The following is a 15,560-nucleotide window of genomic DNA, read 5'->3' on the forward strand; positions in this document are numbered from 1 at the left end:
TGATAAAGATTTCTTAGTTGAATTCCAGAAGGCTCTTGTGCTTTGAATACACAGATGATATTAATGAGGAACTAACTTATAAGAGTTAGACATTTTACTGAAGTGCTCTATCAAGGAAAGCAGTTTCCACCAAATCCTTAATTATCCTAATGTAAACACAGTAATAAAAGAGTTTTGTTGCTAAGTCTGTCTTTTGTAGGCAATTATTTTCTTATCCATGGATTAGTGTGTTGTGGGGAGAAGGTAAATCCCAATGTAGAGTTGCTAGCAGCAATTTAATTAGGTTCCTTTATAAGTGATTCAAGCACTAGAGCTGTATTATCTGTAAATTTAAATTTGCTGTTAATCTCTTGGGAAGATTATCCATTCTGGGTTTGCAGGTTTTTCCTGTGCTAGAGAAACATTTAAAACATTTTTGTTCATTGTGTTGTGTATTGATCCTCTTAGTTATTTGCGCACAGAACAAATGAGTGAGAACAGTTTTGATTTAGAATGCTGACATGAGAGTGACATTCATATTGGTTAACCCTTAGCCATAATAGGGTGTATTATGTGCTAAGCACTGTGCTGAACACTTGACTTTCCCTGCTGCTCAGGGCTATTAGAGGATGGGCCCCAGAAGAAGACTGACAGAAACTGGCATTGATCTCTCACTCATGATTACTTTATCATTTCTATAATAAAGTGTATAGCATACTATTAGAATGTACTGTGCTTGTGCACCAGTAGTGGCAGATTATCTTTTCATTTGTGCTGTGATTAGCCTTTCTTGGTGGAGGAGTCAAGTGTTCTCCAGAGTCTGGAGCACACTGGGGCTGAGTTTCATTAAATGTATTTCAAACAACATAGTTGTGCAAGGTGTTGATACATGTTAAATAGAAAAAAAGAGGTTTCTAGTTAAAAAGTGGGTAATACTTGTTTAGAATTTGTTCAACCATCCTCTTTACCATAACACATCTCAGAACTGTTAATGTGCTGATGTGCATTATGAATCTCTATATGAGGATGATATAGCATCTGGTCTTTCTCACCTCTCCCCTCCTTTTTTTTTTTTTAAAGAAAAAAAACTCTTCAAAGAGAATGTTTTTGGGCAGGAAACATTTTGGGAAAAGGTGTTCCAGACCAGAGTTTCTCAGCCTTAGCTCTATAGACATTTGGGATCAGACATTTCTTTGTTTGGGGGCCGTCCTGTGTCAGTGAAGGACGTTTATCAGCATTGCCCCCCACCCAGTTGTGACAATCAAAACTGTCCCCCAAGGGCAAAATCTAGTTAAGAACTATTGCTCTAGATTAATATTGCAGTATTCCAGGAAATTATAGGGTACATTAGCAATTTCTATCTGAAAGTTTCCTTTTAATGTGGAAGAAATAATAGTCTAGAAAGTGGAAGCACAGGTAGAGAAGGTTCAGTATATTCTGCTGTAATAAACATTCTGGATCCACTTTGTACCCTGGCCTGATTTTCTTTTCTCTTTTTTTTTTATAACCTCTTTATTGGAGTATAATTGCTTTACAATGGTGTGTTAGTTTCTGCTGTATCACAAAGTGAATCAGCTATACATATACATATATACCCATATCCCCTCTCTCTTGCATCTCCCTCCCTCCCACCCTCCCTATCCCACTCCTCTAGGTGGTCACAAAGCACCGAGCTGATTTCCCTGTGCTATGTGGCTGCTTCCCACTAGCTATCTGTTTTACATTTGGTAGTGTATATATGTCCATGCCACTTTCTCACTTTGTCCCAGCTTCCCCTTCCCCCTCCCCCTCCCCATGTCCTCAAGTCCATTCCCTGGCCTGATTTTCTAATAATTATTATGTGGAGAATTTACTGCAAAAAATAATTTCAAACTTTGCAGAATATTATATGGTAGAGACAAAAAGTATATTTTCCATTAAAACACTAGCCAGATATTTAAATTGAACTGCATATGATGATACTGCACTTTTCTAAAATCCATTTTTTCTTTTTTTATACAGGGCTATTTTCTTCTTTTTGAGTCCATGTTAGATTCTGTCCTTTATGCAAAGAACAAATACTTGGCAAAAGGAGGATCGGGTGAGTATAAAATTCTAGTTTTAGTCATCTAATTTTAGTCTGGCAGAAACAAATGAACCTTTGGATTTCAAATAAACTATGCATGACTGAGAAAGTTCCCAATAGAGATGAAAGACATTTCCATCAGAGGAAGATTTAAGACATTTGTTTAGTGTACCGTTGATAGTAGAACATTAATAAGATATGCAGGACTCTTAAGTTAATGGTATTCTTATGAACACTTTTAATAAAAATACTAAGGACTAGATTTGGAAGCTTTTTGATATTCAAATAAAAATCTAACAGAGACTCTTTGATTTTTAATCTTTGTGACATTTAGGGTTTTTTTGTTTGTTTGTTTTTGGTTTTTCCCAAAAGAATGTTTCATACTAGGTTGGAGATCATTCACTTTGGTAGCAAATATTCCATGACTTCACTGAATGTATAAACCTGGCTTCTTTGTAATTTAACAAGAACATTTAAGTAGTGAGTGGTTTCTACTAAGTTTTTAAACCACAGTATACCCAATCGTATTTTTAAATAGATCCCAATAAATTTGGAAGGCTTCCTTTTCATGGCCATGGTGAACTTTTAATCATATTAGCTCTGCATACTCAAAGTGAGATTGTGTTTTTACAGGCTTTCTGCTATGAACAGTTGTATACAAATAAATGTTCTCAGGGATTATGTTTTGCTCATCTTTGGCTCTTCACTGAGCTCCACAGCTCCTGGAACATAGATAGAACATCATACATGTTTTTTGCATTGAATCATTAAAACTGAATTGAATAGCATGTCTCCCTTCATTCACCTTTCCCTGTACCTTCGCTTTCTCAAAGCTTCAGAACCAGTAAATCATTTTCATGGTCAGAGTACAGTTGATAAAACTGTTATATAAAAGTGGGTGAAAAGGAGGATACATTTTGAACTGGTGACATAAAGCACTTGACCATACTTATGACTCCTGCCCATCCATGTTCTATGAAATTACTTTGGCAGTAAAAATCAGTAAGGCCAAAACATAAAGCACAGAGAAAATTCTCCAGTACAGTTGAGTTCTTTTTATAATAGCATTTAAATAGATTGCCTTTGTTTTTCAAAATGCTCTCATTTTATCACTGTATTTCCTGCAACCAATTCAAGATATGCTTCTGCAAAAAAAAAAAAAAAGATATGCTTCTGATATCTGACATGAACGTGGCTAGAATTTTTAGATATATTTTACCCTGCAACAATTGGCTGTATCTCTCAATAATTGCAGTGATTGTCTTTTAAAGACAACTACACTTAATGACTAAAAACTAATATTATCTACCATTTGTTGATTGTCCAGTAGTTGCCAAATAATATACTGTACCTTTATTTATCTTATTACATGTAATCCTCACATGTTGTAATCCTCACAACAGCCCTTTATGATTTTAGAAACATAGGTGTCCTGGATGGTACATATTAAGTGTCCAAGCCTTGAATTTTTTTTTCTTTTCTAAACTCAGATCTGCCAGACTCCAGTATTCTTGTTCTTTTCAGTATCCCTTGTTGTTTCTTTACTAAGGTGCATTTTATTGAATCTAATTCTTGCCTTGAAGTTGTTCTAGGGAAGATTCAGAAAACTGTTTCTATACCTCCCTGAGTGGTGTTCATTGATCTTACTGAAGGACTGACAGCAACTTAATACATTTAAATTGAATTCTTGATGAAATTCATTAAGAACTTACTGCCATGTGAATAATGAGGTTATAGCTGAAACAGTGGCAGAGCTATTTCCCATCATCAAAGGGATAAAGTGGAGGCTTTATTCTGGCTCTTTCCATATTTTTATATAACTGTTGTTAGCACTAAGATAATCTGGAGGTATATTGAAGAGAGGTCAGCATTTAACTTCATGAGCAGTGCTGTTGAATGTTACTTGTTAAAAGAATCAAGAAAAGTAGGAAAAGTCAGAAATGAGTAACATGAAGTGATTTAGCCTATTTTGTGTATTTAAGTATGCCTTGGTGAATAAATATCATCTAGATACTCATTCTTTTATTGTAAACAAAGTTTTCTTTCATGTTTTTCTGAAGGAAAGATTTATTAAGCAATTAGCAGTGTCAAGATTTTAGAAAGAATGATTGAATTATGAGAGAGGGAGACTGTTGGAGACCATATAAGCATGAAGGGACCACAGTTTATTTTTACATGAATCCAGGTTCAGTTTATGTCTCACTTCATATTTAATGGCATGGAGTAAAGCCTTTATAAAAGACAGTCAGCCAATAACTTGAGTATTCATGCTCCTTATCACCAAGCAATTCCGCAGTACTTTAGAGGTACTCATTTACTACTGTTAAAGCTCTGGGGGGATTCCCTGGCAGTCCAGTGGTTAGGACTCTGCGCTTTCACTGCTGTGAGCCCAGGTTTGATCCCTAGTCAGGGAACTAAGATCTCACAAACCATGCGGTGTGGCCAAATAAAAAAAATTTTTTTAAGTTTTGTAAAGTTAGTGAAAGTGGATTTACTATTTTCTTTTATTATTAGCTAAGACTTACTAATTGTATATCAGAAATTGTTGTGTTTTACATTCAGCCAAGCAAGAGATCAGGAGCAAAACCAAGAAAATGTTAGGTTGAGATCAATGCATATTTTTACAAGGAGTTAAGATGAAAACCAATGTATATTTTAGGATGACAGCATAGAATGTAAATGCTTTATACCCTAAAAGTGTCAAATACCACATCTCACAAAAATTGTGAAGGGAATGCAGGAGGTAGGTGGGAAAGTGTGTATACTTAAATGGATTTATCTTTTTTTTTTTTCTGGTACGTGGGCCTCTCACTGTTGGGGCCTCTCCCGTTGCGGAGCACAGTCTCCGAATGCGCAGACTTAGTGGCCGTGGTTCATGGGCCTAGCCGCTCCGCGGCATGCGGGATCTTCCCAGACTGGGGCACGAACCCGCGTCCCCTGCATCGGCAGGTGGACTCTCAACCACTGCGCCACCAGGGTAGCCCAGATTTATCTTTAATAGGAACTTATGGGATATCATTTAAAGCTGACAACTCAAGTAATAGCATTAGAGCACATTTAGCACTACAGAGGTAATATTAAAATGATACTGTTGATTAAAATTGAATGGTGAGGCTTGTGGTCATTGATCCTGTCTGTATCATGATTGTAGTGGTGATTGTGTAACTCTTTGTATTTATCAAATCACATAGAATTATACATCAAAAAGGACAGAGAGTGAGTTTTACTGCATGTAAATTTTACCTCAATAGAGATGACTTAAAAAAAAATATATGAGGGCTTCCCTGGTGGCACAGTGGTTAAGAATCCGCCTGCCAACGCAGGGGAGGCGGGTTCAAGCCCTGCTCTGGGAAGATCCCACATGCTGCGGAGCACCTGAGTCTGTGCACCACAACTACTGAGCCTGAGCTCTAGAGCCCATGAGCCACAACTACTGAGCCCACGAGCCACAACTTCTGAGCTCATGTGCCACAACTGCTGAAGCCCGCGCACCTGGAGCCCGTGCTCCACAACAGGAGAGGCCACCGCAATGAGAAGCCCATGCACTGCAACAAAGAGTAGCCCCCTCTCGCCACAACTAGAGAAAGCCCACGCACAGCAGCGAAGACCCAACACAGCCATAAATGAATGAATGAATGAATGAAGCAGCATCTTCCACCTCCTTCAGGTCAAATAAATTATGACATAATTTGATTTCTAGCTATTTTGAAAAATATATTAAAACTCTGTACTAACTCTCTACTTACTTCTGTAATTGTTGTTAGTATTATCAATACATCTCTTTTTGTAATTAAAAAAATAATTGGGTGATTAAGAAGAGGAAAGGAAAGGGAAGAACAAGGAAATATACTAACTTTATCATTACTCGCAATAGGAGATTAGTAAATACTGTTAAAAATAGACAACTAAAGATATTCTATAAGGTTGTAATTATAAAGTTAGCTACTAGAACAAAAAGGCAAACTTTGTAAATAAAAGAATTAATACTTAGGAAAAAAGCAAAAAGGCCATGTAGTTGAACTACTTAAAAAACAAAATAAAACAAAAACTACAGATACAGAATAATATAAAATGGTAGAGTCGTGAACAAGAAAAAGTTCTCATATCAATAATGTAAATGGACTAAATTCATTTATTAAATGAAAAAGAATTTCAGATTGGATCACAAGAGAAAACCCAATTCTGTGTGCTATATAGTGACACACCTAAAACAAAATTATATAGAAAAGTTAAACTTGGGTTAAAAAAGATACTCAGGGGCTTCTCTGGTGGCGCAGTGGTTGAGAGTCCGCCTGCCAATGCAGGGGACACGGGTTCGTGCCCCGGTGCGGGAAGATCCCACATGCCGTGGAGCAGCTAGGCCCGTGAGCCATGGCCACTGAGCCTGCGCGTCCGGAGCCTGTGCTCCGCAACAGGAGAGGCCAAAACAGTGAGAGGCCCGCGTACCGCAAAAAAAAAAAAAAAAAGATACTCAGGCAAATAGAAAAAAAGTCATGATACTGATACCAAACAAAAGGGAATTTGGGCAAAATATTATATAATTATATGAATAGCGCTTAGCATTAAGGAGCAAAATCATGCCCATCTTCATAGCTACTGAAAAGGTTTTTATATATAAAATGAATAATCTGAAGGTTTAAGAATGGAATATTTACCTAGTTTCCAAGAATCTCCACACAAAATATCTACTAATTACAAAAGAGAAAAGAGTAAATTTCCATGTAGAAGCCTAGCAGACTCCACTTTAGTCAAGTAATCAGGGTTGACATCCTCCGGAATTGGACCAACTGAAATTGTAGGAGCACAAAGAAATAATTCGTTGCTTTGAAACTTCCTCAGAACTGATAACAGTTTTGTAAAATCATAATTGTTGCATAGAAATGTAGGTGCCCATAAAAGGAGACATCTTCTATGGTACTGGAAAAGAATGTTGTTTTCATTGCAAGGAAAATGAAAGGTTTCTTCCCCCCTCATATGGTCAGAACAAAACTCAACTTTCTTATGAGGTCCTTCACAGTGTACATCTCTGATTTATAGTTGTCAGGATTATAAAGTTGGGCACTATGTTCAGTACAAAGCAAGTTACTAAGACAGCCGTTTCCTAAGTCATTGTTTCCTAATCTTGGCAGACCATCCCAGTCACTGGGACCTTTTGTTAAAAATATGGATCTTCAGACTCCACGTCAGATCCTTTTGAACCAAAATCTAGGGGAAGAGTCCTGTCGTAAGAATTTATTTAAGATGTACCCAGCAGTAGGTATTGCTGCCTCTGAAAAGTAGACACAGGTTTAGGTGTATATCATTAGTAGAGCCTAAGTCATGTGCTCATGCCTAACTTGCGAGGGAGGGAGGGAGGGAAAGCAAGTTTTTGTCATTTTCAGCTTTTATAGAGGGAAGTAGGCCCTGCTTCAACATAGGAAATCTCTCAAACAGTTCAGAGGGGGGCAGCAAAATAGAATGGCAGATATGTACTATATACACTGACAGATCTGTCTCTCTCAGGTTTTGCATTAGAATTTGCATGGGAAACCTGATCTATGCTAATAAGAAATTGCCTCTGTTATAAAGTCCATGTTTACAAATATACTTTTCTTACTATTTCCCTCTCTGTAGAAAGCTGAGCTGTAGAGTTTACTGACTCCTCCCCCATTTCTGCTTGGTTGCTCTCCTTTTTAGGATCTCTTTTACCTTATCACTTCATTCCTTTACTCAGATGAAATGGGTAAGGCTGAATGTTTCCATTTTCCTCACTTTGCCCTGAAATTTTATTAATCTCTAAACTTTCTCAACCCTTTTTTCCTTCCTCTTTCTTCTCCAACAGGTACCCATTTACTGTGGGATAGTCGAGTTCCTCTTTCCTTTTTTTCCATTTGAAAAGCATAAAATGTGGCATCATGAATAAATGGAAAGCATAAAGATTTTGCAGTCAGACCTTGAGTTAAATCCCTGCTTTATCAGATGATTAGTTACGTAGTTAGCTGATGAAGACCAGTAATTTGGGCAGGTTACTTAATTTTTCTGAATTTCAGTTTCCTTATCTGAAAAATGAGGATTATAATCCAGCTTTATAGAATCAGTCAAAACTCTGAATGAGATGCTTGACGTAAAATAGTTGCTCAATAAATGTTAATTCCCCTCCTGAGTTATAGCTGGTAAACATGAGATTAGTGTTAAGGTTATATACCTTATAAAAGTTTTGAAATGAATTTAGGCATCATGGTGTTATCACCTGCTGTTTGTATAGTACATATCTCAGTGTAATCAGCCACTAACACTGTCTCATAGTGCTTAGAGGTTTCTTTAGTATTTCCATAATTTACTGTGTACTTCCTCATCTTCAAATCTATTTTTCCCATGTTTATTATTTTTGTTTTGTTCAGTGATATTGCAGTAGTGTCATTTTCTACTCTTTTTTCATGTTATAATTTTTCAAAGCATATTGCAGCAACATTTTAGCCTAGTTAAGCTTTAGAATGTGGTCCTAATCACTATTTATACGTTTATTATAAGTTAACGATGAGAAAATGTTCCAATTTCCAAATAAATATTAGTTAATTTTTAAGATAACCTTATTATATAATTAATTTTTTAAGCTTATTCAACTCCCAAATTATTTATGCATGTCATTGTATTGTTGACTATTATTTCACTGAAGTCTATCTCCATGTGGTTCACATATATTGTGAAAAGGATAGTCTGTTTTGATTTATTTATTATCTCCTTTCATTCTAAACCTTTTACCTCTCTGGTTATTTATATACAAGCAGTGATGCTAGTGTTTACTAGGAATTGTTTCTTTATGCATCTCAGTCTTATCCTTTAGTGTCCAAAAGTTTGTGAGGCATTTCTAAGGGATAAAGGATTTCCCATCTTTATCTGTTCACCATGTGAGCTGTTCTAGTGACAGATGAATTCTGGGCAGTGAATCGAGAAGGACACAGATGTCAAAGCCATGAATTTATAAATGGTCTGTTAAGAGGGTGCTTTTGTCCAATCAACACTTCATTAATTTCACCTACAAGAAGGAATAATTATTCAATTATGCTTCTTTCTGACAAAAATCAGGTGACAAATGTGTCAGAATATGAAGGTAAAGGGTTAGTCAGGATTCTGACAAGTGGCCCAAAATTTTAGCCAGCTATGAGGAGGTGGATAAAGAATCAAATTGACCTATAGCATTGATAACAAGTCTTTCATAAATATTCATAGATCTTATTAACTGAAAGATAAAAACTAATTTCATTTCTAAATTCTAACAAATACAGGAACCATGATTTTCTGTACTTTATTTTATTCTTTTGATTTTCTGTATTTTTGTGAAATATAATTAGCTTGAAAAATAAACCTTGAGGGACCTCCCTGGTGGTCCAGTGGTTAAGACTCAGCGCTCCCAATGCAGGGGACCTGGGTTCGATCCCTGGTTGGGGAACTAGATCCCACATGCCTGCCTCAACTAAAAGACCCCGCATGCCGCAATGAAGATCCCACGTGCCACAACTAAGACCTGGAGCGGCCAAATTAATTAATTAATAAGTTAATAATAAATAAATAAGTAAACCTTGGAAAAGTTAAATCATATTCCTCTTTAGTCTGTTTCTCTTATTACCAACATAGTTTCAAAACTTTTTGATTAGTTTTAGTAACTTATAGTTTTTCCTTATGAATGAAAAAGCTGTCCTTATTTCTTAGTAATATTACTGACTAGTACATCATATTGCTTGATACAGAGCTGGAGTTCAGCAAACTTTTTCTACAAAGGGCTAGATAGTAAGTATTTTAAGTTCACTAAGATTTTTAATAATATTCTAAAATAGAAGAACTCTGTGAACCATGTTAAGTAGCTTGAATGTACACTGCACAACTCCAGGGGATATTTGGACACAGTGGTGCTTCCAGAAGTAGTGCAGTATAATGGACCTGATAATGACCTCCCTCATCCGTTTTTCCCTCATCTATATCAGGGATATCTATATCTGGTGTGCTGCCTGTTTTTGTAGATAAAATTTTATTGGAAAATAGCCATGCTCGTGTATTTATATATTGTCTTTGGGGCTTTCACATCATAGCAGCAGAGATGAGTAGTTTCAATAAAGACCATACACAAAACCTAAAGCAGTCACTTTACATAAAATGTTTGCTGACCCCTGATCTCTACCCTTACTATGTTCCTCTTTAAGGGTGAAATTAACAGGATATAATGTTGGAAAGCTTACATGATGGTCATATTAAGTCTGACAAAGTATACAAAAAGAAGTCGCCAACTATCTAACATTGCTTCAGAATTCTGTTTCTTCTTCAGTGCTTCTCATAGTAAGGACCTGGTTCAGGAAACTAAAAATACATACCTTTCCTGTAGCAGATACTCTTGCTGGGTCAGCATTTACCGTAGCACATCATTTACTTTGAAGAATTTGTATTGATCAGAAATTTAAACACAGTCAAGAGGTTTAACACGTCCGTGGAGGAAGAGGAGGGTAGAAGTAACTCAGTTTACACAGCAGTTGACTCCAGCCCAATGCAGCTATCATATCTGCCTTACATGCCCCCTTAGAGAAGATTTGAGAAACTTCTTATCAGTGACATAGCACCAGTTATTTTTTCTGGGTATCTCACATGTCAGGTTTGGAAGAAGCAGTTGCTCTGATGCCAGCAGATCTTATCGTGGGCTTTATTTAGAAGATAATTTAGTGCTGCTGTCATTGAATAATAAAATTCCTACAGCTGTGGAGAGAAACAGAGTTTGGGGGAAGGAGAGGGTTATTTCTCTGCTGTTTAAGTCTGAAGACTAGTTAATAATAGTAAAATTATTTCCTTTGTGCATTTCTTTGGCACATATGTACTTGCTTTCAGTTTGTTGATATAGGGGTATGTAACATATTTTAATTCACGAATCCCCTAAATGTTGACATTTGAAGGACAAAGTTAATTTTGCTATTTTATTAGTCCAAAAAAGAGAACATCAATATTATTTTTTAAATTTTGTGTTATAAAGACTTTTACTAGTTACGAGAAGAGAGTTTCTCCCTGAACACTCTCTTCCCTTACCTCTCTTAACACTTACTCTCTTGGTTTTCTTCTTACTTCTGTGGTCTAGCTTCTCAGCCATTTCTTTTCAGCCTCCTTTTCTTCTACTCATCCCTTAAATTCTGCTACTCATTATGTATCCCTAGGTGACCTCATAAGCTCCCATAACTTATACTTGCATTTATGTGCCCATGGTTCCAAATTTACATATTGAACCCAGATCACTGCTTTTGAATTTCAGACCTGTATAGTCAGCTGTTTGTTGGATATTTTTACCTGTTTGTCTCATAAGCATTAAACTCTCATATTCCTCTTGAATCTGCCCTTTTTTTATTTCCTATTACAATGGTTGGTACCACAGTTTACCCAGTTGCTAAGTCTAAAACCGTGTCATCCTTGACTCTTTGCTCTTTCTCACCTTCACAGCCAGGCGGTCTTACAGCCCTATGAGTTCTACCTCCGAAACACCCCTTGACTGTATCTCCTCCTTTCCATTCCCACAACCGTCACTCTATTTCAGATCACCTGTATTATTACATTTATCTCTTAGTTTGTCTCTTAGTCTTGCTCCCTACCTTTATTCTCCACATTGCACTCAAGGTGGCTTTTCTAAGACCAAAATCTGATCAAGTTGCTACCCTATGTAAAATTTTTCGCTGGCTTATCATTATTCTTAGAATAAAGTCTAATTTATCAATGTGGTTTACTCAGCACTGTTTTCTTTGGTCCCTCCTTTGTCGCCTTCTGTTTCACTGTTCCTCTCAAATTGGAGTGTACTGTGCCCCTACATGCCCACTGCCCCCTCTGCCTAGAACACTCTTCCCCTCCCACTGGTAACTTAGTTGGTCTTCAGTTTTTGCCTTAAACAATATCCTTGTTCCCCTGCTACAGCCAAATCTGAGTTAGCTCTTTTTTTCTGTAGGTCCCTTAGTAACTTGTGCTTCCCCTTTCTTAGTATTTATTACATCACTAATAATTGCTAATATATTTGTCAGAATTGTGTAAATGTAAGTTTGAGTAGGGACATGTATCCACAGTCTGTAAGTTAGAATAACTTATCAGCACACATTTGGTGCTCATAAATGTTTACCTTTCATAATGAGTAAGAGAGGGTAATATGAACTGGTCTTCTACACAACTGTAAAATTCTATCACACAACACACCTTTTTAAAGGATTTGCCTCTTCACGTTTCAGAGGAGTTTCATCTAGTACCATCTAGTACCTCTTTTACAGTCAGCATGTTTAATGTTAATAAATATGTTTATTTCAGGATTGTGTCCATCCTTTTTAAATAATTTGAGTGGGAACCCATCATTGAAATCTTTGTTTTAATCTTACCATCACAGTAATAGAAATCTTTTACTTATTATTTTTTTAAAGAGACTACAACATGGAACTTGGTTATTTTCTCTGATCTACACCTTTGTTAATCCCCCGCTGCTAGTAATCATTTGCTAGCAATCTGTACTGTTGGATTTGATATTTATATTTAGACTTTAAAAATTATATTTTGTTATAGAGAGTTAATGCTAGATTGTTGGATGTTTTATTTGTTACAGTCTACCCTGATATTTGCACTATCAGCCTTGTGGCAGTAAGTGATATGAATAAACATGCTGATAGAATTACTTTTTGGGATGATGTCTATGGCTTCGACATGTCCTGCATGAAGAAAGCAGTTATTCCAGAAGCTGTGGTGGAAGTTTTAGATCCAGAGACTCTTATTTCAGACCCCTGTAGTATTAAGGTAGGTATTTTACTAATTTTATTTTCTTTAACAGTATGGCTATTTTTCTTAGTTTTCATTTATGAGTTTAGTATTTCAAATTAATATATTGATTTTATATATGTATCTTCAAAACAGTAATTATTCTTTCTATTTTAATTAATCTAAAGCAGCTTGATGTCATAATTTGCCAGTTCACTGTGTCATCCCTTTGGAATCACTTCTCTTTATATATTGAAGTTCCTTATACTGAAGGGTTGAATCATTTTTTTTGGCTTAGTGAAGGCAAAAAGTCCTGCTGTATTGTCATTTCTGCTTCACCAGCACATTCTGGCCTTATCCTAGCAGCCAGATTATTTGTTCATATATGTTTCACACAACTTCTCTCATTCAGATTTCTTCCAGCCCTTTCAGATTAAGTAATTATAGTGACTGTGCCCATGAAACTAAAACCCTACTATGTTCACATTGCTTAGTTAATTCCTTTTGTGTTTTAATCTTACTCTTCACCATGTTAATCTCTAGTTTTATTGTCAGTTTTGCTATGTCGAATTTACATGGGTGGAATAATAACTTTGCAGTGAGTGAAAATCCTATTGCTTTTTTAAAAGACTTCTTAATTCATCTGTTTCAATTGTATCATCAAATAAATATAGCCTGTTCAGTGTTAAGTTCAGAACATTGTCTCTTCTTTTTTAGTCCACTGTTACTTTCATAGTATCAATAGTTGTTCTCTGCACAAAGTAGATATTCAGTTAGTGTTCATTAATTTTCTTAAATTGATAAACTATTTTAAGTTAACACATAAAGTTTTTCAACAACAACAAGCTGATTAAAATTGCATTCAGCTTTTAAGAAAAAAAAAATACAGCCTGGTTAATGACTGTAGGACTGTTCACTGCCCTGGTATACTGAGTGTAAGGGATTTATTTGGATTCTTTGACTCAGGGTAGGGGTGTAAGCCAACTCAGCATTAAGACTGAGCAGAAAGAGGAGGGTCATGTGGGTGTGCTAATTTCTCTCTCTAGTTATCTCTTTGCTTAATGCCAAAAATTCTGTGAATAAATAAAATAGTTGAAATAGAAAATTTAGGACTGATAAACAAAGGTGTTTAAAAGTATATATATATATGTGTGTATATATATATATATATATATATATACACACACACACACTCACATACACCCTTTCTGTTATTTTCTTTGTTTAGGTAAATATAGTATGTTCTGTGTTCTGCAATCCTCCTATAAATAAAAGGCAACCATGCTGTAACGTTTTAAAAATTTTCTCAAACTATTTAAAATAGAGTAATGTCTCAGGTAGTCATATGAATTGTATTCACTGTATACCTACTCATGGTAAGTCAAATGTTGACAGCCTTTACAGCATCATTTGGTCACACTGTTGTAGCTGAGTCCATCTACTCTCCATAGTGAAATGGAGAAGGATTTGAACTAGGTAGGGCAGAATAAGAAAATAAGGATATTTGACAATTTTTTTTCCTGAAGTGAATCTTCATAGTTGGTTTTGCTTGTTGGTTGGAATTGTTGTGGTTTTTCCTAGTATGTAAGAAACTTCAGATGCACTTACAAGAGTGAATTCTAAAACACCTTGTTCTTTTAAATAGCATATGTTTTCAAGTTGGCATTTCCTACAAAAATATGAACTGTTATCACACATAATTTATTGTAAATGTATACCACCGGTGGTATACAGAATGATTTTAGTTGGAACACAGGAAAACATTTTTTATTTGAGAGTATTTTAATGTGTCTTAGAAAAAACTTTAGTACAACAGAGCCATGATTTGATATATATTATTCTTATAAGAAGTCTAAGTAAAAAATACTAATTTGATTTAAAGAAAAATTAACTGAATAATAGTGGTAGTAGCCCTTAAATTTAGAAATAATCCCAAAAGTGGGGTGTGAATGATTAAAGTTGGCAAAGCATTGGTTTACAGTAGTCCTTTTTGCATAAAAAAAAGAAGGAATACTTATCTGTTTGTTTCTGGTTTTGTTTTTACTATTTTTACTAAGTTCTTCCCTCCACTCTTTTTTAACGGGTAGCATATAGATTGCCATACAACATGTGTCTCAGATTTGGAGTTTTCTTCAGATTTTACCCTAAAAATCACAAAGACATCGTTGTGCACGGTAAGCTATTTCATTTTACTTTCACAAATCTCTCTAGTAGTGCAGTTGATTGACAGGCTAATGAATTACCAGGCTTGTGATAAATGAAAAAGACTATTGCCTTTGACAGTCTATCTTTGCCTTTGTTAGACTATGGAATACATCTGTTTTAATAGGTCAGTAGACTTCAAAAAAGTTAGTTTAGTTCAGAAGAGAAAGTATTAGGGAACCATGTTTACAGAATGATTTTTCTTTATAGATTCTTCATTATTACCTATCATATAATTAACTGAGAGCACTCAACTTTATCTTCATAGACAAAAATTAATGTCCTGCTCCTCCCAATAACTCTAAACACTCAATTTAGATGGAAATAAGATGTTTATTTGGTGTAATATTTTATATTCTTGTGAGAAAAATAATGAAGAAACTGATTGTTTACCTTTCCTTAAAGAATCAACCTGGTGTAATAGAAAAAGTATGCACTTTAGAAGAGTTAGACAAATCTGGTTTCACATTTGGTTCTGCCACTCACTAGTTTGTTACTTTGTTCAAGTTACCTTAGGTAATCTGTACCTCAGACTAATCAACTGCTTTAAGAAAAATGTTAATAATCCTTTCTGTCTAGA

At 35.5% G+C, this 15,560-nt stretch overlaps 1 protein-coding gene across 1 annotated transcript in view; it reads left to right on the forward strand.

Annotated features, from left to right (window-relative positions):
- The window catches only part of PRMT3 (protein arginine methyltransferase 3), a gene marked incomplete at both ends in the record, with an annotated part of 141,017 nt that overhangs the window by 77,289 nt on the left and 48,168 nt on the right, over positions 1-15,560 (forward strand). The window contains 3 exons of the mRNA XM_079709186.1: positions 1,981-2,059; positions 12,630-12,817; positions 14,866-14,952. Of these exons, the coding sequence (XP_079565312.1) occupies positions 1,981-2,059; positions 12,630-12,817; positions 14,866-14,952 (354 nt within the window). The remainder of the gene's footprint in view (positions 1-1,980; positions 2,060-12,629; positions 12,818-14,865; positions 14,953-15,560) is intronic.

Source organism: Hyperoodon ampullatus (assembly GCF_949752795.1).
Source record: "Hyperoodon ampullatus genome assembly, chromosome: 7".
NCBI classification, from domain to species: domain Eukaryota; kingdom Metazoa; phylum Chordata; class Mammalia; order Artiodactyla; family Ziphiidae; genus Hyperoodon; species Hyperoodon ampullatus.